The 20,720-nt window shown below is 54.2% G+C and overlaps 1 protein-coding gene across 10 annotated transcripts in view; it reads right to left on the reverse strand.

The window, feature by feature from the left end:
- Window positions 1–20,720, reverse strand: part of Ano1 (anoctamin 1, calcium activated chloride channel) — a 149,089-nt gene that overhangs the window by 14,114 nt on the left and 114,255 nt on the right. For 4 of the 10 annotated variants that reach the window (XM_005384242.2, XM_005384239.2, XM_013514309.1 and 1 more), the window contains 11 exons: window positions 17,438–17,520; window positions 14,548–14,559; window positions 13,934–14,005; window positions 11,973–12,050; window positions 11,007–11,081; window positions 7,376–7,577; window positions 7,133–7,244; window positions 6,608–6,665; window positions 4,821–4,921; window positions 3,755–3,900; window positions 602–754 (listed from right to left, as the gene is read on the reverse strand). In XM_005384242.2, the coding sequence (XP_005384299.1) occupies window positions 602–754; window positions 3,755–3,900; window positions 4,821–4,921; window positions 6,608–6,665; window positions 7,133–7,244; window positions 7,376–7,577; window positions 11,007–11,081; window positions 11,973–12,050; window positions 13,934–14,005; window positions 14,548–14,559; window positions 17,438–17,520 (1,092 nt within the window). The remainder of the gene's footprint in view (window positions 1–601; window positions 755–3,754; window positions 3,901–4,820; window positions 4,922–6,607; window positions 6,666–7,132; window positions 7,245–7,375; window positions 7,578–11,006; window positions 11,082–11,972; window positions 12,051–13,933; window positions 14,006–14,547; window positions 14,560–17,437; window positions 17,521–20,720) is intronic. The other 6 variants (XM_005384246.2, XM_005384243.2, XM_005384247.2 and 3 more) reach the window with 4 other exon arrangements.

Here is a 20,720-nt window from a genome sequence, read left to right on the forward strand (position 1 = left end):
GGGTGGGAAAGCCTGCATTAAAACCCTAAGTGCATGCCTGTAATTCCTGCTACTTGGGAGGCTGAGGCAGGAGGACCTCAAGTTTGAGGCCGGCCTGGGCAACCAGCAACCCTGTCAAAAAAAAGGGATCTGGGGGTGTGGCTCAGTGGTGGATTACTTGCCTAGCATGTGCAAGGCCCAGATTCTCTCCTTAGATCCACAGGAAAAAAAAAAAAAAAAGCCTGAGTGAAGTTTTGACCACACAGGTGAGTCATTTAGTGATGGGATCAGTTCTCCTTTTTCTCCTCCCTTTTGGGAACCTGAAGTGACGCAGAGTTACACAGCGCAGGAGGTGTTTGCTGGGAAGCTTGCACTGCTGTTCCAGGGTCTGGCTCTGCGTTCCAGGGCCACTGGCACCTGACTCCTTCCCTCCCCAGGGTCCTCATGGTGATTTGGTCTCAGGAGGTGGGGACAGGCGAGTAGGTCTCCAGGTCTCAGATCACCTGGGAAGGGCAGAGTGAGGAGCCCTCCAGGGGATGCTGCCCCAAGCCCTCATGGCTAGTGCCGGCTCCGGCTTTGTGGAGCCTTCCCTTGCTCGGGACCCTCCGCTCTGCTCACTCACCGATGTCCTTCGCTCTGACAGCCACTGGCCTCCGGAGCTCAGTGACAAACTTCTTGGCATCCAGGCGGATCTCAATGATGTTGTTCAGCAGCGCGAAGAGCGGGGCCAGTGGGAAGGACGCGACGAACAGGGTGACAAAGCCAAACTGGATGACTGCAATGAGAGTGGGGTGCTGCTCACCGCCGTGCCTGGCACTGAGGGGGATGGGACACCTACTGCCCCGGCCCCGAGCTCAGCAGACCCCAGGCCAGCGCCCTGCCTTTAGAGGGCCATCTGCAGCTTCCAGGGGGCACTTGCACGACAGGATGACCCCAGTGACCTGAGGCCAGGGCATGGCCAAGGGGAGAAGCCTCAGCCACTGTGCCTGATGCTTGAATAGCGGGGATGCTTTTCTGATACAGGAAGTCATCACTCACGTAGTGGGAAAAGGCCCCCAGGGGCTTGGAGGCCCATGCTGCACCCTCACCATGGAAAGGGCCTCAGTTCTGTCCCACTGTCCCACTGCCAGGGGCTCCTTGAGGTCTGGAAGGCCTGGCCCCATCACTGTGTCCTTCAGAGCCCCAGATATCCCCTCTACTGGGTCTCAGGGTGGGCGGCCCCATCCTGCAGACGGCCTGGTTGCTCCTCCCCTAGGCCTCACTCCTACTGCTCATTTAGCCACGAGTGAGCACTGGGGCTTCTCTGGCCCTGGATGCCATAGCTGGCATGTGCTGAGCTCTGAGGGGAGATCAGGAAAAGGCTGCTGTTGGGAACAGGGTAGGGGAAGCCACTGAGGAGCTATATATCAGGACCCGGTCCAAAGGTGCCCGGTGCCGGGGGTAAGGAAGGAAGCCAGCAGAATGTCAACCAGTGCCCAATGGCTGACTGTGGGCATTGTGAGCACCGAGGGGACGGGGCAGGGACCACGGCAGCCCCATCCTGGAGCTTTCCTGGGGGCCTCCCGCTCCCCACATATGGACTGGGTGGAAGATGCTCTGGAGGTGACCTGTCAACTGGACAGGCCAGGCAATGTGGGCCGTGCATACAAGTGACAGTGTGGCACTAACACTTGTGTGGCACTAACAATGTGACAAAGCGTGGAGGGAAGTGAGAGGCTGCTGGGGCTGGGGCCGGGGCGGGACGTCCCCATCTGGGTCTTTCTTCTGTCTACCTACATCTGTGTGCTCCGCTGCCAGCCTCAGCCTCCCCTCAGGAGACAATGGCAGCTCGTATGACAGGGACAAAGCAGGGTGCAGAAGCACACCCTGGATGGCGGGGTCAGGCCAGGCACGGAAAGAGGAGCCCCTTCCAGGAACTGCGCTCTTCCAAACCCAGGAGCACCACGGGAGACCTCCAACCACTAGGAAAACCCAGACAAATGTCCACAGTCTCTTGGCCAATGGCAGGCGGTGGTTTTGTTGGTTATCTGGTCTTCCAGGCTTCTATGGAAGGTGCAGGCTGACCTTGAGGGCAGGGTCAGCCCTGCCCCAGACTTGGCTGGTCACAGCCCTGTGGCTAAGTCTTAGCAGGTGTAGAAGGAAGTAGCTGCCTTGGAGCCGCCCACCTGGCTACTTTTGCATCAGCCAGGATTTTCTTCCAGGAGAAAAGAGACAGGCTAAGTGTGGGGTTGCAAGTTTGAGCCCAGCCTGGGAAACTTAGTGAGTGAGTAAAACCTTGTCTCAGCATAAACAATGAAAAAAGAACTGGGGATGCAGCTCAGTGTGAAGGTCTTGGGTTCAATCCCCAAATCAAAAGAGATGACACAGAGAGAAACAGCCATCCAAACATGGCCCTTTAGATCCTGAGTCAGCGGCCAGGGGCTCCTTGTGCAATCACCTGGGGAGCCCGGGCCACCTCTCTGGAGCCGCCAGGCCCACAGGAGGAGCTTAGGGGGTTCAGGGAGGCACTCCTGGAGCAGTGCACGGGAACTCCCTTGGGCTCCAGCAACCTGAGGCTACACAGAGCAGACCTGTGTGCACTCGGGCGCTCACTCTGGGCCTGTCCAGCTTGCTCAGTGCTTGTGGAAAATGCAGTCCTGGACAGCCGCTCCCCTGCAAAGGCCATCGACGGGTTTGGGAACCAGCATTTTTGAGACCCGTTGGTGGTGGCCAGGGGCACTGTACTCGGAAACCCTCTGCCTGAGTCTTCCTGTCTACCTTCTCACATCCATTCATGAGCAAACATGTACTGAGCACCTGCTGAACACCCAGGCCTGTTTCAGGGGGCAAGACCCTGAATGATTGGTAGTGAAGCCAGCCTTGTGTAGGTGGGGTGAGACAGTCTGGACAGAGCAAAGAGGGACTAATGGTACCAGCTGGTGACTGGCAGAGGGAGCAGTGGGAAGGGCAGGGCTGTTGCCTGTACAGGGGAGGGGCTGCCCCCTTTGACCTCTATGATCAGGAAGACATCTGATAAGGGACATTCTGAGCAGCACCTCCGAGGAAGTGAAGAAGGGAGAAAGTCATGCAGGTCTTTGAGGGATAGTTTTGCAGTGGGAACACAGCTAGTGCAAAGGCCCCGTGGCAGACCTGAGCAGTGTGGTAGGGAACAACAAAGAGGCCAGTGTAGCCAGAGCAGGGAAGGCTGATGGAGAGGAAGTGGAGCCTGAGCTCCAGTGGCCTGTGCAGGCCACACCTGGCTATCCCTGCCTCTGCTCCTGCTGGGTGTTCTAGCCAGCAACACAACTCAGGAGGACAGGTCTAATCGCTATGCTGCTGTGGAGTCCTGCTCTGTGTGAGGGAAGCAAACCACAGGCGCTCACTGCCAGGAAGGAGAGGAGTGTGGCCTGAACGCTGGGTCCTCTGCATGGAGGGACTGAGGGGCAGCCTGAGGCCGGGGTGGAGCGGGGACTGTGGCTGTGTGGGCTGGGTCTCTGATAGTCCAGGAAGAGGCGGAGAAGTGGCCTGTGGGTCAGGCTGTGTGGGTGGGGATGGCGCCTGGGGGCCGGTGCTGCCTGCCTTGGGCCTTCAGGAGCCGGGAGCCAATCCCGAGGGGCAGTGCTCACGGACCCATGGCAAACACACCTGCCTTACAGGGTTTGGGTGGCCCCTGCCCTCATCTCCAGCTGCGACTCCAGCTCTGCGGGTCAGGGTGGGGACATCCCACAGCCCCAGGGCCCGGTTCTACCCTGCTGCCGCCGCCCCAGGGCACGGTGAGGCTGAGGCCTCCACTCACTCATCTCCATGTACTCAGGGGTGAGGCCGGCGAAGGGCTCCAGGTTGTAGTCTACCTCATAGCGCTGCTTCCTCTTCCCCTGCTCCTCGTGGTCAGAGGGGCTCTGGCGCCGCCGCCTCAGGCGCCGGATGAGCTTTTTCATCTTCCTGGAAGATGCTCTGCATCAGCAGGGGGCTTTGGGGAGAGAGGGCAAGGGGCTGCACCCCGCGTTGCTTTCCTTCCTTCTTCCCTCCCCTCTCTTCCTCTCCTTCCCTCCCTCCTATCCCTCTCCCTGTCTCAGTCTCTCTCTCTTTGTCTCTGTCCCTATCCCTGTCTCTGTCGGTCTTTCTCTCTCTCATACTGGGGCTTGAACCCAGAACCTTCACACCGAGCTACATCCCCAGCCCTTTTCAAATTTTTAAAAATATTTTTTTGAGACAGTTCTCGCTAATGCTAAATCGCCCAGGCTGAGCTGGCACTTGCAGTCCTTCCGCCTCAGCCTCCCAGGGTGCTGGGATTTCAGGTGTGCGTCACCACACCCTGCCTCCAGGTGCCGTTTCTCATTTTCTGTGATAAGCCCTGAATTCATGTATTGGCAGTAGTGACTATTGCTCTGTGTGACATGGATATTTCTTTCCCCTTCCTGCCAGGGAGCATCATGGATTTGTTGGTTTCTTAAGGACCGTGAGGGGTGGGAATATAAAGGTCACCAAAAGCTGAGGGACAAGTGGCAGGGTCTGGGGACAACACAAACTGGGGCGTGCCAGGAGGACACTTAGGAGTTGTGACCATGGAGAAGACTCCGGGGAGTGGCCCCTCTGCAGAGGACAGGTGGGCATGGGTTTCTGAAGGGGACAAGGAGAAGGCAAACACTGACCCCTCCATCTACCAATCCCGGGTCCCACAGGTGGGTTTGGGGGTGTCTTGTTACCCTAAGTGCTCATCCAGCCTCCTTCCTTTGTCCACACTGGGGAGACTTTTCCCCACCCAGTCCTCACTTTTGTCACCCAGAACAGCATAAGAGCCACCCATGCACCCAAAGACCCAGCGCCCCACTCGGCCTGCCCCCCAGCTGGACGGGACTCACGGGATGCCGATCTCGAACAGGTTGTTCTGGATGAGCTGCTTCCCCAGCATAATGATACTGAGCTGGATGCAGAGCTCCATGAGGCAACCACCTGGGGCGCACTGCAGAGAGAACCGTGTCAGTCTCACCCCCGGGGGACACCTGGAGAAAAGAGAGTCCCATCCCCCAGGCAGCGAACATAACCATCGAGCTGGGGGTTGACTTATGTCCTCCAAAAAGACGTTTAAGCCCTAATACCTGGAATCTGTGAAGGGGGCCCTCCTGAGAGAAATGGTCTTTGCAGGTATAATTAAATCAAGATGAAGTCATCCTGGAGTAGGCGACCCTAATGCTATGACTGGCGTCCTTGTAAGGAAACAGACACAGGGAGAAAAAGGTGGAGACTGGACTGATTGTAAAGGATCACCAAGAACCCTGCTGCTGCCACATATTGGGCAAAGCAAGGGAAGACTCTTCTCCAGCACCTCCAGAGGGAGCACGGCCCTGTGGGTACCTTGATTTTCCAGCTTCCAGAGCCATGAACAAATAGATTCGTGGTGTTTTGTGGAGGGAGCCCCAGGAAAATAACACACCTTGCTGCAGGCTGCTGAGCAGAACCAAGAGCTCGGAGAGGGTGCCGGTCCCCATGCGTGGGCCTTGGCCCTTGGATTCCTCCTCCTCCCCCAGGGCCGATGACCTGTCTCATACCTTGGCCACCCACCCACAGGCTGCACAGCGTGCAGGTCAGGCCATGCCGCTGAGAAAGCATACAGTGAGGCAGCCATGCCCTCAGTGGGCTGTGGCTCTGCAGGCCAAGACTGCCCGGCCGGGGAGGTGAGATGCCTTTGTGGGCAGGAAGCTTAACCTGCCCAAGCAATAGAAGCCTTGGTGGCCTTGAGGGCACAGGGACCTTACTCTGAGACTTCAGCAAACTCTTATATACAGTTACCAAAAAACTTGTCTTGCAGAGCCATTATTTCATAAAAAAGCTGATTACTTTTGTTTTATTCTATTCTACAAAGATAGTTCTCCTGCTTCTGTAATGGCAGAGTTTGAGTGTGCCATGTATGTAAGAAAATGCCATGCAGAAAGTAAAAATGGGCTTTTTGCAAACATCATGGCTCAGGAGGAGCCCTAAGATGCCCAGGGTCTGCATTCAGGCTTTTGAACTTCTAGGCTGTAGCTGAAGTGGCTGGATTGCCCTGTACCTGATGCCCACTCCAACCTGCTATCCCGTTTCATGGTGAAAATATGTACTGGTTCCCCTAGGCCTGGACCTGGACCCAGCCTGGCCTGATGGAGCCACCAGTCATGGGACAAATACAGTGGAGCCGGTCCATGGGCCATGACTCAGCGGCAGGCGGTGGCTGGCGCCATACCCTCTGTGGCCAGAATTGTGGGGCAGAAGCCAAATGTTGCCAGCCTCAGGTCTGAGGGCAGAAGGGTGGGCACTACAAAGTTGGAAGTAAAAAAAATACAGCCAAGGTCTGTTTTTCCTCATTAACTCATTTTAGCCAGAGACGGAAATACTCGAAGCCTGGCCAGAAAAAGAAAAGAACAAAAGACAACGTGTGTAATTTTCTTTCTTTAACTCTGAGGAGATTTTGTCTTTTTTAGGGTGATTCCCTGTGGGCAGGCCAAGTAAGACCAAAGCTGACCCACCAATGGGGAAAAGCACAGGTTCTGTCAGAGGAAAGCAAAGGCTGCTTTAGTCTAGCAAACAGGTGTCATGCTGCTCCTGAGGTCCCATGTGGGCTTGTGGGGGAGCCAAGCAGGGGGGGCTGCTGGAAACGATAAGCCTCAGTTACCTCCTCCATTCGGAACGAGCGGAAGATGTACACGTAGTCTCCCGGGCGTCCCACGAACCTGGAGCAAATAGGAAGGTCATTAACAGAGCCAGGTTTTGCTTACTTGGGTAGAGAACACCCAAGGATGCACCGTGCTGGGCTCCGGCCCCGAAGTCTGAGCCTTGAGTCTGTATTCACAGGCCACACCCCCGCTTGATCTCTGCTAGGATGGAGTACAGCTGGCCACCCTGCTTGCTGGAGGGCCTGCTCTTTTGGGTCAATCTCTACATGCTTTTGGAGTAGCCAGACTGCTGTTAGGATTGCTTCCTGGGGTCCCCGCTGCCCAAAGATCTGGCTGTCTGCAGTCACCACTTCCTGGGGTGCCCACTGCTCAGGAGTCCTGCTGTTTTGCCACCCAAGCGAGAGCCAGGCCTTCTTAGAGGGTCGTAGCTGTGGGAGCCGGGCCTCCCACTTACAGAAGGGAAGAGGCGAGCCTTGCACCAGATAAGGTGGAAAAAGTTGGGCAAAGGCTGAAGAAGTCCCTACCGTCCTTTGAAGAAAGCCACATAGAAGATGGGGGTGTAGGAGTTCACGAACTTCAGCAGGAAAGCCTTGAAGATCAGTCTCTCCTCGAAGCTCTTCTCAGTCTTCGGGACCTCTGGGGGACAGAAGGACAATGCCAACCTGCTGCCTCTGACCACAGGCACCAACACCCCCTCAGCTCACAGTCGGCTCAGACAGGGACCTTGGGCAACACTGTTGGGCAAGACCCGGGACATGGACACTCACCAATCTTGGTGAGCCACCTGGCGATGCAGCCATAGACCTCATCCAGGAGGATGATGACCACCAGGTTGATGATGACCGCGGTGGCTGTGACCGTGACCCGGATGTTGGACCTCACAGAGGGGGAGGAGTTCATGGCCAAGGCGGCGGCCATGGAGATTCTGTAGATGATGACACCGAGGACGATGGCGAATGTCACTGCGATCTGTGGAGGAGGCAGGGAGGCACTTGGCAAGGGGCCCAGCTCTCCCCAGCCTCCAGCTCTTCTGGGTCAGAACTGAGACTGACATTTCCTGTGCATCCCCACAGGCCAGGGCTCTGTGTGTTAACCTACCTCAGGTGCCTTTTGTTTGATACAAGAGGGCCCCGCAGATCAGAGAGGTTGTGTAGCCAGGCCGGGGCACCCTGCTCAGGAGCTGAGATTTACTAGTGGGTCTACCGGAACCTGAAATTCACCAGATCTTTCTGTTTCAGGGACCAATCACAACAGGACACAGCATGACCTGTGCCGCTGGTATGTGGGGGTGCTAACTGCTGCAGGAGGGGTGCTTCTCCCCTGACCTCGGGTGAATGAGCAGAAGCGGGGATGGCCCCAAAGGAAGTGCTGGCCCAGGTGTGCCACCCCCAAGGCTTTGCCCTGTGGTAGAGGGGGCGGCGGGCAGCACCGCAGGTCTGGTGGGAGACGGGATCCAGCCTCCACAAGAGCAACCCCAAGGCTGGCCAAATCCAGCATGGATCAGAACCGTCCATAAAACAGGCTGGTGGTTGCTCAAGAGACTGAGTCAGAGCTGGCTACCTTGACCAGTTCGTTCTACCCACTGTAGATTGTCTGTCTGTCTATCTGGAATTCTTATTCCTACGGCCCAACTCAAGCAGCAAGACCCAGTCCCTGCCCTACTCTGCCCCGCCCAGCGCTATGGATGCCCACTCTGAGTACTCACTTGCCCCATGGACAATGGGCAAGTGGGAAGCGCATACAGGGCCGGGCCTGTAGACCAAGACTGAGTTCCAGCTGCAGTATGCAGGTTCCTGCTGGGTGTTCCCTGTGTCCTGGGTGCAGACGGAGGGCCTTGTCCCTGCTGAGGTTCCCTCATGACTCCCAGAACAGCCCACGTGCTTTCAGTTACAGCTCAGGATGGGTGAGACATGCTGGCCCCAGAGGAAGGCTGTGGCCTTTGGGGATCTCCTAGGCAGGCTTTCATTGTACATGCTGGACCGGCACTGGTGACTGAATGGTGACCATACCCACCCTGGAAAGCATGGGCAGCTTGCACCATTCCCTGGCCAGTGGTAGCTGGCTGGGGGGTGTGGGTACCATTCCTGGAGCTAGGGAACCAGACTTCCCTTGTAACATCCCTCTGTCCTACCAGGTGAGGGTAGTGCTTTGTGCCAGCAGGCGGAGTGGAGATGGGGGGCTAGGCCTGTGGTGACTCAGCCACGGCAGGCACCTCCTGCATACACATTGTTAGAGGCCAGCGTGTGCCAGGACAGGCAGGCCCTGTACTCCCTTCCTGAAATTAAGGTGCCAGGCCAGGTCTGTGGGCTGTCCACACTAGCGTCTGGAGGACCGGAGCTACATCTGTTCCCTGAATGGGGCTCTGGAGTCGGGGACAGAGCTGTGTCCTCCCCCACAGTGAATGTGATCACCAGGAGGTTGAGGGTTGGGAGGAAATGCTGGCCAGTTCCTAACCCATGGCCCAAACCTTGGCTCCATTCTCTTGCCTTGTGGGGACCATAGCATGCTCTTCTCTCAGCCTCTCTGCAGACTGGTGGCCAGAGAATTGGTTGTGACCAGTGAGATGCAGGTAGAGGCCCCTTCAAAGGATTGGAACAGCCTCTGCTGCCCATTTTCTGACCCACCCCAACCCTCCCCTTTCTTCCATCTGGAAAGCAGATGTGATATTGGAGAGGAAACAGCCATGCTATGGCCAGGAGTGGACACAAGGCTAGGATGGATGAGCAGAAGGTCAGAGAAGCTGCCAGACCAGCCCTAGACCACCCACCCTCTTCCCTCACTGGTCCTTTTGCTAACAACTCTCTTTGTTGCCTGCCAGGTGCAGCTGGACACTGGGCTTCTCTAAGTCTCCCATTCCCTGAGCCCTGCCCTTCAATGTGTGAGGGCTGGGGATGCTCTAGGTGAGCAGAGAATACCCAGGTATTCTCTGGTTATTCCCCAGCACCAAAAGAGACATGACATGCACATTTAAGGTGAGGGTGAGCCCACTCCCACACAGTGTCCTGGAGAGCAGCTCTGCCAGTTCATCTTAGTTGTCAACCTACTGGATTAAGAGACCCTTGGAGAGGTGAATGGGTCATGGAGTCTATACTCATCAGTGGATTAATCCAGAGCATCACAGTTGAATGTTGACAGAAGGTGGGGGTTACTTGGAGAAGTGGAGGGCACATCTCTCACTCTGGCATTTCCCCTCTGCTCTGCTTCCTGGCCATCACGAAGTGAGCAGCACTCTTCCTCCATTCCCTTCTGCCATGATATTCCTGACTTGAAGCCAGCTGACCATGGACTGACTCCCTCTGAAACTTGAGCCACTATAAGCCTGGAGTTGTGCATGTCAAGTAGTTATCCCAGCAGTGGAAAAGCTGAACAACATAGTAATATAGCCCTCCCAGCCTGCAACAAACTCCCCTTCTCTGGGGCAAAGGGAGGTGGTCTTAGGTGTCCCTGGCCCCCTGGATTTCTTTACACCAGTCAACGTTCCCCTTGTTGTGTGTGAAGAGTGTGGGGAGAAACTGAGCCCTATGCTGCCTTCCATTACTTGGTTAAGTGGCCCTTGGTCCCCTGCTCAACCCAGGAAACCCAGACAGCCTCCTGCCTCCTTTCCAAGTTTGCATCATACAGGGGCTCTTGGGGCAAAGTGACCGTCCAGTTCCTGGCTCTGCCACCTGTTGGCTCATCCTGGGGAGAGAGGCACAACCTCTGAGCTTCAGTTTCTCCAGGCAGCATGGGCAATGGTACCAGGACCGGCCAGCTCTGAAAACTGAATGGGATGTTCCTTGCAGCCCTCGGTGCAGGTGGCCAACCAAGGGCTTTGGGCATCAGGTAGCTCTATGAGGCTAGACAAAATGTGACCAGTGGTTGCCCTGACCACTTGAGGGATCATGGGCGCTTAGCAGGGGTAGGGCTCAGCCTGAGTCAATGTGGGATTGGCGTCTTCTAAGACAGCCACAAAGAGCTTGCCGACTTATTTGCATCAGCTGAGCAGATGAGCTCAAAGTCACAGACCTGTCATCCATCACCTGATCAGTATGACTGTGACTTTTGTCCTGTGTCTGTGTCATTTCTTTATGGGTTTTCTGAAAGACTCCACAGTTTGGTTTTACATGATTCTGTGAAGTCCCAGGTTTGAATGCTAGTTATTTAAATAGATGTCACCCTCAATGAAACTCGGGCGTCTAAGACCACCTGAGGTCACCTCTGGACCCCAGGCATGTGGAACCCCCAAGGGCTGCTATGGAATCCTGGCCCCATCCCGTTCTAGGGATGGCCACCTGAGGAGCCAGGGCCACTGTGTCCTAGAGTGAGTGGTACCGGTGTTCCCGGTGGCCTTGTCATGGTGGGTGCCAAGCTCCTCCTCATGGGCATCCCTCCTTTTTGCTGTTGCCCTCTGGAACTCACCATGAAGATGATGGAGACCAGGTTGGTGAGGTACGCCGGGAATCGGTCTTTCCAGGTCAGCTTCACCTTGTCGGTCTGCAACACGGAACGGTGAGGGTCACTCGCTGGAAGTACCAGGGCACAGAGGTGTGTGCACACACAGATGACGTGGACAACAGAGAGACTTGGGAAACCTTAAAACAGGCGCTGAGCAGGTCCAAAGGCCTGGTGTTCCCAGAGGCACACGGGACCTTGTTACCTATACAGTAACACTATGTGCGGACAGGGTGACTGTCAAGGAGCTCATTTCCTCCACGAGCTGGTGTAAGCTGCCAATGCCACCTAAGACTGGGAGTCCTATATCTGGGAGCAGCCAGCATTTGAAATCCACTTCTACCGCTGCGGGGCTCCCTTTGAGGGCCCCAGGGTTCAAGTGTTTAGCTATTCACTACCCAGACTATAATAGTTATTTTTCTTTTGCTGAACAAGGTGAAACAAGCCACTAGCATTACAAGTTAAAATGTTGATCACTGCGTAGGAACAGGAAATGTAGGGACATATGGCTTGGGAAGGCTCTTGGGGCGGGGGCCAGCTTGGTCTGTAGGAACCTCAGGAAGAAGCTGGTCAGTGACCTAGGATATTTCAAGTGGGGCCGGGGTTTTCAACATGTGGATCGTGGAATGCTGGCATGGACCCTGTACAGGGGCGGGCGCATGAGTGTTAGTGGGGACACCACGAGGTGCTCATAGGCAGCTGTGACAAGGATGGCTCAGGAGCCCCAGTGAGGGAGAGCTCCCCCAACATGGGATCCACCACAGCCATGCAGGGACATGGTGACACAGACAGGGCTCACGAGGTATGGCAGGAGGTAAGGAAGTGCGGGCGTGAGTGTTAGGAGAACACAGGGCGGACAGGAAGAGCACAACCACAAGGACTTGGAGGTCTGCGCACAATCAGGATGCACGCTGCCCCGAGACACAAAAGTACCAATTTCACCCCCGCCATGGCGCTCTTAACCCTCTGCTTCCACTTGTTTGTTGACTCCTCCGGAACATGCCGGCGCTTCTGAGGGCAGGCAGGGAAAAGAGGCTGAGGCAGGATGAGGCATGCTGACCTTGGGCCAGGTTGAGGCCCTTGGAGCACATGCTTCCATAGGGCCAACTCCAGTTCTGGGCATTTAAAACAAGTAAGAGGGGGCAGAGACCCACATTCTAAAAGCAAGGCTGCAAGGAAGGTCATGGTGACAGAGCTGGAAGACTGGAACTCCAGCATGCCCCCCCCTCTGGGCCCAGTGGGCTCCATCTCAAGAGATGACAGCCAAGATTTCAGCAGTTCAGAGACAGGGGTCCATCACCACAAGCATCTCAGAAAGGCAGGAAGGAGCCACATCCAGAAGCCCAGGTTACTACACCAAGGACATGGTGCATTTTTTGTCATAGCTGGGGGGAAAGATCCAAACCAGAGAAGCAGTGGCCAGGAGCCACACGAAACAGAGTGGGAAAGGAAGGGTGTGGCCCTTGGGAAATAGCTGGGACTGACATCACTATTAGGAGCCTGAAGAATAAGCCTGACACCTACACGGCTCCCTGTGCTCAAGAGCTTGAGGTGAAACCAAGCCCTGGGCCGAGGGGCAGCTCCAGCTCCCCCAAACTCCGGCCTGCTGTTTTTTTGAGCTGAACTCCCGTCCCAAGCCGACGTGGTGCAGCCATGAGGCTTTTTCTCCTTGGGAAGGAGTGAGACACCCATCTGAGCTCACTCTGAGAACAACCACAGAGCCACAGGCTGACTGTCCCGGGGGCCTTATGCCAAATTCTGAGACATCTTGACTCGGGCTAGGAGTTGGGAACGCCACCCGAGGGCCCACAGTGGCCAGCTACGTACAGACGGGAGCATATGCAGTGTGACGGGTTGAACTGGACAGGTAGCCTCTTTACTTTAGGGTGACCATTCTGGCTTGAAGGGCACACTGAGGGAGGGAACGTCCTTCCCAACTGCAGGAGGCCTGGGCCCCTTCCGGTGTTTGCTGCATCACAGGAGCTGGGAGTGCCCACCTTCGTTCCCAGATGGGATTCTGTTTACTGTGACCTCTGGGCACTTGGTATCAGCAAGTTCTGAACACAGGACATAATGACAAGGAATGAGAACCCCAGGGGTTTGTCCTGGCCAGTGCCTGAGGCAGACTGGGCAGTCTGGGAGCCAGAAGAGCAGTTTCCAACCATTCACAGAGACAGGGCGAATTTCTCCATCTCAGTGAGAGGCGGACAAGGCCTATGAGTTCCTTGCTTGTCCCAGATGGTGTGAAAATCCAGCATTAAAAACAGCCATATGCTCTCAAAGATTTAGTCTACGCACACAAGCCTTCAGTTTGGACAAAAGGTTGGGGACAGAGAAGGGGATTCATTATAAAAACAGGGTGGTCTCGTGTGCATCACAAAAAGCACATTTCTCTCTCTCATTCTCACAGTCTCTGAGGGGAACAAAGGCTGTTTGCTCAGGGACCCTGGGTCACAAATGCTTCCATCTCATTGCTCGGTGTGGAACACGGGTTGCAGGGTCAATGCTAAATGCACCACAATAAAGAGTCATGTAGTTCTTGTGCTGAAGTGTGTGTAAGGTTTGAGATTTCCCACAGGATACATCAGGGTTTGACATCTCCAGTCCTTGGGCCAAGTCTGCCCCTTCCTGTTTTTGTAAATAAAGTTTTATTGGCACACAGCCAGGCCCATTTGTTTACCGGTCATCTATGGCTACTTTCACATCACAGTGTAGAGTTGAGTGGTTGCAGTATAGGCATAAAGAACCTAAAATACTTACTATGTGGGCCGACCCTGGACTAAACCTAATGAGCACAGTATTTGCCAGCCCTGGTCTACATTGTTGATGAACTCGGGTGCTTGAACACACAGTGCTCTACTGCTGGCAAAACAAGCTGGCAATGATCCCCATACCTCTTTGTTTTTGGATTCTTTCCTCAGTGACTTCTCTAAGACTCTGGCTTCGTATTCGGCCCTGGGATGATCCTGTGAAAGAAACTGAGTCAGAGCAGCGCCAGGCTCACAGCAGGTGTGAGATCCTCCGCGTGGGCACATGGCAACCAGCCCATGTATGTGCTGCGGGTGTCCTACGGGGCCAGTTCATGGTGGGCTGCCTGCCGCATTTTCAATTCTGAGGTCCCTGTGTTTGGCCTGGCGCAGTCCCCTGTTGGGACCCCAGCCCAATGGGGCAGCTGTGGGGCCTGGTTTTGGGGTCCTGGGAGGACGAGGCTGTGCCAGGCTGCAGTGAGGACCAGCCATGAACTGGCCCCGAGAACAGGCTGTGGAAGCCGCGGGGAGAGACGCAGTGTGCAGCAAGCGCGGGCAGACCAGACGCCCCGGGGAGCCCAGAGCGGTCAGCGGAGGCGCTGGAACGGAAGAAGGGGTTAGAGGAGGGGAGAAGCAGAGACCCCGGCCCAGGAGAGCCGCGAGGAGCTGCGAGGTGGAAACAGATGGGTTAGGTGTGGCAGAGGTCCTGGTTCTGGGAGATAGGCTGTAGGAAGACAGAGGAGTGACAAAAAGTTCCAAACCTTGACCGCCTCCTTCGGGGAACCAGAAAAGGGAAAACAAAAACAAGAACAAAAAGATTTCATTAATCACACTGTTTTTCAGCCATGGGACGCATCCTCTAAAGATCGTTGTCTTAAAAACCAGGATGAAGATTGGGTACAGGTGACTAGGAGGGGAGGGTGACGGTAGGGTCACTGTGATTTTGGAGGACCCTACAGGTTCCTGGTTTTGCAGTGGCCAAGTTTTGGCTAATTCCTGAGAGACAGCCAGGCGGGACCCAGCTTCCTTCTGCTCTGTGTGACAAAACCTGGGGTCACACCATGCAGCGGGGAGGGGCCTCACTGTGGGGAGCTCGTGCCAGTCACCTGGGATTGTCTGTCCAGGGCTCCCCGCCATGAAATCAAGCCCTGTTTGCCACAGTCAGGAAATCATGGGCTGGGACGCTAACGGGTAAGCAAAGGGACCAGCCCTTCCCTTCCACTTTCCCCCAGCCACAGGGACTTCATGCAAAGGACATTCCAATCCAATTTCTAAAACAAGGTGACCACGGCTATGCTTGGTTTTCTTTGACTCTTTGTTCTAGTTGAATCTTTGTGTGTGTGTGTGTGTGTGTGGTGCTAGGGATTGAACTCAGAGCTTCAAGTATGCTGCGTAAGTGTTCTACCATGGAGCCACATCCCCAGCCCTTTTAATTTTTATTTTTTTTATTTTGAGACAAGGTCTCATAGTCACTAAGTTGCCCAGGCTGGGCTTGAACTCGAGATCCTCCTGCCTCAGACTCCTGAGTAGCTGGGCTTACAGCTGTGTGCCACCACGCCTGGATCTCTTTGAATGTTTCTAATTGAAACAGCAACAAGGGAACAGCCCACCCAGGGGGCGGTTGGCCCAGCCCCTGACACAGAGACAGGGCTCTGGGCTCTGCCCTGGGTCTGCCCCTAAAGAGCTGCGAGCCAATGAATGGGTCAAGTCAGCCTCGAGCTGGCTACCGTGATGGAGGATAAGGAGATGAGCCGTGGGGGAGAGCTGAGACGGTTATACGGGCAGGTGACAGGTGTGGTCCAGGTGTGGCTAGCTGGGTGGCCCATTATGGGCACTGTTTTTGTGCTGGGCCCTGCTCTGTTGGCCCAGTGAGGACCCCTCCCCCATCAAATGAGGATGAGTCCTTAGCTACTGCCTATTTGACAGGCCAGGATCCTGGGGCGCAGGGATGTTAAGCAACTTGCCCCACATCACACAGCAAGGATGGGACGGAATGGAAGTTCTGCAGCCTGGCCCCAGAGGTCTGACTTGTAACCCAGATGGGGCTGTATGGCCTACCCAGCAAGTACAGGTCAGCACAGCCCCACCGTAAGCAAGCGTGCAGCTCACCAGTGCTCTGGGCCAAGACTCTTTTGGGGGACCATGCTCCTTTTCTTCCTCCCTCCTTCCCTTTCTTTCTTTCCGATCCTTGGGATTGAATGCAGGCTCTTTGCACTGAGCTACATTCCTATCTCTTTTTATTTTTTTAAATTTTGAAATAGGGCCTAAATCACTAAATTGTCCAGGATGAGTTTGACTCACAATCCTCCTGCCTCAGCCTCCCAGCGTGCTGGGACTACAGGCACCGATTATAATAGAGACTAGCCTGAAATAGTGTCAACTAGGTAAAAGAAAATAGCCCAAAGGGTTAAGAGCTAGTTAAGCTTAAAAGTATAAAACACAACCCAAGAACAAAAAATAAAAGTTAGAACAAGAGGAGATAAGGGCCTGTCCTTTCTTGGGTATCCAGCAGGAACTTTTGTCTTATTATTTCCAATAAGCACTCTCTTAACTTTCTCCTTTTGTCTGTGGTTTTATTCTTCAATTTAGTGACATAAAAACTCAGATTTAGGCTGGGCATGGTGGTGCACATCTGTAATCCCAGCACTTGGGAGGTTGAGGCAGGAGGATCTTTGTGAGTTGGAGACCAGCCTGGGCTACATAATGAGTTCAAGTCCAGCCTGAATTACATAGTGAGACCCTGTCTCAAAAACCAAACCAAACCAAACCAAACCTCAGATTTATATAAAATTAACTGTTTCATTACCACCACACCTGGTTCTTTCTTTTCTCTCTCTTTCCCCACTCTTCTCTCTTTCTTTCTCTGTGTCCCCCGACTCACCACTTCTTCTGGTACTGGACATCAAAACTAGGGACACTCTACCACTGAGTGGTAGAGATAGGATCTTGCCAAATCACTAAGTTGCCCAGGCTGGGCTCAAACTCATAACCTTCCTGCCTCAGCCCCCTGAGTAGCTGGGATTACAGATCTGTACTACCACCTTCTTTGCCTTTCCACTTAACCTGAGGGCAGTTACTGTTGGATTTAGCTGTTAGGGGACTCTTGGGGGAGACGTTCCCAACGGCTCCCTGGGTGGGTTGTTCCCTTACTGCTGTTTCAGTTAGAAAGATTCAAGAATCTTGGTGGCCACCAGCTACCGAGCACCCCATTTTTTGAATGTGACTGGTTCCCCTTTGCTAGATAGTTCTGTCTCCCATCTCAGCAATGTCCAACTGCAGCCGGGTCCAAGGACAGGGAGGGGAGGGCATTCCTGGCCACCTTTGGGGACGCATGGGCAGTGGCAACTGCCTCCCACACACTACAGCTCTCAGATGCAGTGTGGTCAGCATGGTGAGGCTTAGCATCCATCTCAGACCACAGGGCGTGTCCATGTGAGCACTGAGATCAAAAGGACTGGGGCGGGAGCATGGATCAGCCACCCTGCCAGTGGAGGCATCTGAAAGACCAGGGTGATGGATGCAGAAGTGGGCAGCAGTGGCTTTGCCTCAGACCAGGGATGTTTACAACATAGGGCCTCTACATTAGGCCCAAACAGGTAGTGGGGCAGTGGGCAGCTGGGAAGGGCAGGGCGACAGTACAAAACCACTCACCTCCTCTTCCTCGAAGCCCGTGAGGTCCCAGCGGTAATTGAGCCGCATCTGTTTCCGCTTCCAGTGCTCCATGAAGGTGGCAGCTGTGGGTGGGAGGAGAACCAGTCCTCAGGAGCAGCTGGATGTTATCACAGCATTCTTTCTTTTGGCACCACCAGGTGAAGGAGGGCCAGGACCGCCACATGCATCAACCACTCAGCCATCTATAAGACCCCACTAAGCAGGGACCACTGTTCTCCCGTTTCACAGATGAAGGAATAGAGGCAGGGGCTATCAAACCTTGGCCACATCAGCAAGGGGTGGGGCAGGCAGGTCTTGGGGCCTTGATCATTGCATGCCATTGCTTTTAGGGACCCCAGGTCACAGTAGAGAACTTGAGGTCAGAAGGTCAAGGTTGGGCTGGGGCCTTGAGTCCCACTGAAGCTTTGAGTCCACAAAGGGTCTGACTGCAGCTGTGACTTGCTGCGTTGTGTTTCCAATAGACAAAATAGCTCAATGCCACCTCCTGCACCTTCTGGCTTAAATGCAAAGCATCCCCCAAAGACTCATGTATCAAGGGCTTGATCCCTAATGCAGCCTACTCAGAGGAGCAGCCTGGACAGGTCCCAGACTCTGGGGCACTAACCTCTCAGTGGGTTCATTTCTTGATGAGTTCACAGCTGCGTGGGCTGTTAGGGCTGGGGCCCAGCTGGAGGAAGGAGATTACTGGGGTGTGACTTTAAAGGGTCTATCCTGTCCCTGCCTCAACCTCTCTAGCACTTTCCTTCTCTGATTCCTGCCTGCTATGAGCAGAACAGCTTCCTCCACCACACCCTTCTACCAAGATGTTCTGCCGTGGAGCCAAGACCATGCACTAAACCCTCTGAAACCATGAACCAAAATAAACCTTTCCTCCTTAAAGTTGTGTATGTCAGGTGTTTTGTCCCAGCAATGACAAGCTGACTATTATATCCAGGAAGCCACAGCTCAATCCCCTCAGAGTCAGAAAGAAGCCAGCATCTCATGGCACCTGCAATGGCTTGGACATGGTTGGAGCATCTTCCAAGCCTTTGCATGTTGAAATGTAATCCCTGTTGTGAGGAATTAGAAGGGTGGAAATTTATTCAAACTATGGTGCTTACAGGGAGGTCTCTGAGAGAGGATTAGGACTAGGTGAGGTCATCAGGGTGGATGGAGCTTCATGAGTAGCTCTTGATGGCTTTATGAGACAGCACAGGACTCTGCCGGCAAAAAGGTGGCACTGGATGCTGCCTTTCAACCTCAGACTTCCAGAACCTTGAGCCAAAATGAAGCTCTTTGTTTTATAAAGTGATCCTGCCTCAGGTATTTCATCATACCATGGGATATAAACTAATACAGTCCCCCACAACTGCATCTGTCCTGCTCCTGGAGTCTCTGTCACCTTCCATTATGACCCCTGTCCTATTTCCCCATTTTACAGAGAAGAAAACTGAGGCTCAGAGGGATCAAGTGGCTTCTCTGGTAAGCAATGGTACCAGGATAGAAATAAAGTGATATGTGCAACTGAACTGTCAGTATGAACCCACAAACAGGGTCCTCAACCAGAGGCTGTGTGTTCCAGGGAACAGCACGCTTTGGAATTGTCAGGGAGCGGCTCTGACCCTCCGGGCTCAGCTCCCAGAGCTTCAGTCTGGGTGGACACAGCCCCTTCGCCATGCTCCTGCCCTTTTTCACAGTAAGGTGAGTATAGCGACTGCAAAGGGGGTCATTTAGTCCTGGGAACTGGCCACACAGACAGGAGGAGAGCTGAGAAGCCAAGCAGGTGATGGTGAGACCGCCCAGGGGCCGGCGTCGGGAAGCTGGTGCCAGGGTCTGGGTGGCGACAGTGAGTGAGATTTCCAGAGCCAGTATCTGGAGCTGCCCCAAAGTATCTGGAATCATGGTGGGGGCTTCCTGGTGGGAGTCAGAGGCAGGAAGACAGTCTCTGAGAGGGATGCTCCAGGAAGGCAGGGAGGTGGGGAGAGGCACCTTGAGCTCCCAGCAGGGCACTGGGGCTGAAACCACAGGAAGTGGGAGCATAGGTGTACGGTTTAGCTCTACGCAGGCTCCAAAGTCTCATGTGTTTGGAAGGTGGCTGGATCACCAGCGCTCTATTTTCACCAGCAGATTCACCCACAGATGAGTCCGGAGCTGAATGTGCTGTGAGCAGGTGGGGCCCGGTGGGAAGTGGTCCCTGGGGGTGGCGGTGTGTGACTGGAAGGTGTACTCTTTTCCCTGCTCCTCCCTTCTCCCTCTGCTTCTGGCTGCCGTGATTGAGCATCTTTCCTCCACCCTGCCCGTCCACCCTGCTGCTCCTGCCTGGGACTGAAGCTGTAAGCCACAGGAAATCTCTCCTCCTCTAAGCTGTGGGTGTTGTGTATTTTGTCCCAACGATAAGAAAGTAGCCAACACCACAGGAAGCCTGGAAGTGTGGTCCCCACGGTGCAGAGCAGGGCAGGGGTGGGAAGGGACGGATATTATTCAAAAACTGGCCCCAATGCGGTCTAGGCAAAAATTATTTTAGATGACAATGTAAAAGCACAGGTGACAAAATCCCAGAAAAATAGAGTTGCATTAACCTAAAAAGCTTCTGCACAGAAAAAAAAACCAAAAACCCAAACAATGAACAGAGTAAAGAGACAAACTACCAAATGGGAGAAAATCGTTGCACACTGCTCATCTGACAAGCGGACATATCCAAAAAATGAATTCAAATGACTCCACAGAAAAATATCTGATTGAAAGAATGAGCAAATGATCTGAAAAGACATGGCTCAAAGGAAAACACAGACAAAAAGTGTCCAGCAATCATCAGGGAACGGCGAGCCAAAAGCACAATGAGACCTCACCTCATTCCAGTGAGAAGGGCGACTTTCAAAACGACGATGACGAATATAGGTGAGGAGGAGGGGAAAGGAGACGGTGACACACTTTTGGTGGCCATGGACATTAGCAGAGCCACTGGGGAAAACAGTACAGAGGTTCCTCAACAAACTAAAGGGATCTACTGTATGAACTAGCAATCCCAGGTCTGGATATCTATCCAAAAGGAGAGAAATTGGTATGTCAAAGACACATCTGCACCACACTCTCTGCCGCACTGTTCACCAACATGTAGAATCAACCAAGGTGTCAATCAATGGACAAGTGGACAGAGAAAATGTGGTACACACACGTTGGAACACTATCCATGCAGAAAAAAAGCATGAAACGTTATTTTTAGCAACACAGATGGGCCCAGACATCATGTGGGATAAAATAAGTCAAGCATCATGTGATCATC

Source organism: Chinchilla lanigera, unplaced genomic scaffold, assembly GCF_000276665.1.
Source record: "Chinchilla lanigera isolate Chin_1 unplaced genomic scaffold, ChiLan1.0 scaffold00021, whole genome shotgun sequence".
Taxonomy (NCBI): domain Eukaryota; kingdom Metazoa; phylum Chordata; class Mammalia; order Rodentia; family Chinchillidae; genus Chinchilla; species Chinchilla lanigera.